A 1,052-nucleotide genomic window follows, 5' to 3' on the forward strand; every position below is an offset into this window, starting at 1 on the left:
TGAACCCATTACCTCTGGCATATGGGGCCAGTGCCCTACTCCTTTGAGCTATAGGCACTGCCCCAGACAGTCTTTGTTTCTTTCCCAGTCACACCACCTGGAAGCTGCTGCAAAGACCGCCTTGCTGAGGCATGGCGTGGTGAGGGGACCCCTATCAGAGCTCCTCCACTACCACCTCAACTCAAATCAAGCCACAAAGCAGGGCTGGATCCTGCTGGCAGTGTCCCTGGGCTTCACCCCAGGATGCCTCCTTTGCCCCAGATGCTTTTTCTGTCTCCCACTCTGTCACTTCCTCATGGCCTCCACTTGGACCAGAGAGCCCCAGAGAACTGGTTCCGTGTGCATTCCGACATGGGGCTTCATCACCACTGGCTGTACGTGCAGGTAGATTTGGAAAGCTACCCTAGAACATGGGACCAAAACTGGTCTCCATCACACTGAGCCTTACATCAGTGTGTGCATGTGGTGCACCCCAGCAAAGACCTATGGAATAAACAACATGCCCCAGGCCTAGCCAGCGGTTAACTATATGGTCAGCAATACAGGCACACCAGCAGGCTGTGCCTGGGACACCATGCACGCCGCTGGCCGGCCAGGCCTCACCTGCCAGCATGCTCACCACCGACAGCAGAATCTTCTCCACGCTCTGCACAGGGCTCCACCGCTCTGCGCTGCTCTCGTAGCCCATGGGGTCGTCACCAGGGGCGTGCAGGATGGAGATGCATACCCTCCCGTCGGGGTAGACTGCAAGGGTCAGAGGCGGCCAGTTGAGTGCAGGCACGGTGCCTGAGGCAACACCATGACAGCAGGCACCACAGATAGAGAGGACCTGGACCCCAAGCTGCTGGCACTGCTGGGGCACAGCCTGGGGGGCTGAGTGCCAGGGTTCCCGTCACCTGAACCCTCACAAGGCCCCATTCACTGACTCCAGGCTGGCCTGTCCAATTCTAACTAGTCACAGTATAACAGGATTCCAATTGCATATGAATTTTTTTAAGCATATCAAAAAAGGGTAAGTGAAAAGTTATCTGGCAAATATTTCATAAAAATTT

At 55.5% G+C, this 1,052-nt stretch overlaps 1 protein-coding gene across 1 annotated transcript in view; it reads right to left on the bottom strand.

Moving 5' to 3' along the window:
- UBE2G2 (ubiquitin conjugating enzyme E2 G2) overlaps window positions 1–1,052 on the bottom strand; it is a 49,253-nt gene that overhangs the window by 2,927 nt on the left and 45,274 nt on the right. Inside the window, exon 4 of the mRNA XM_023518110.1 lies at window positions 604–887. Coding sequence (XP_023373878.1) covers window positions 604–887 — 284 coding nt within the window. The remainder of the gene's footprint in view (window positions 1–603; window positions 888–1,052) is intronic.

The sequence above is a fragment of the Otolemur garnettii genome, unplaced genomic scaffold, assembly GCF_000181295.1.
Source record: "Otolemur garnettii isolate 467f Iridium unplaced genomic scaffold, OtoGar3 scaffold00128, whole genome shotgun sequence".
NCBI classification, from domain to species: domain Eukaryota; kingdom Metazoa; phylum Chordata; class Mammalia; order Primates; family Galagidae; genus Otolemur; species Otolemur garnettii.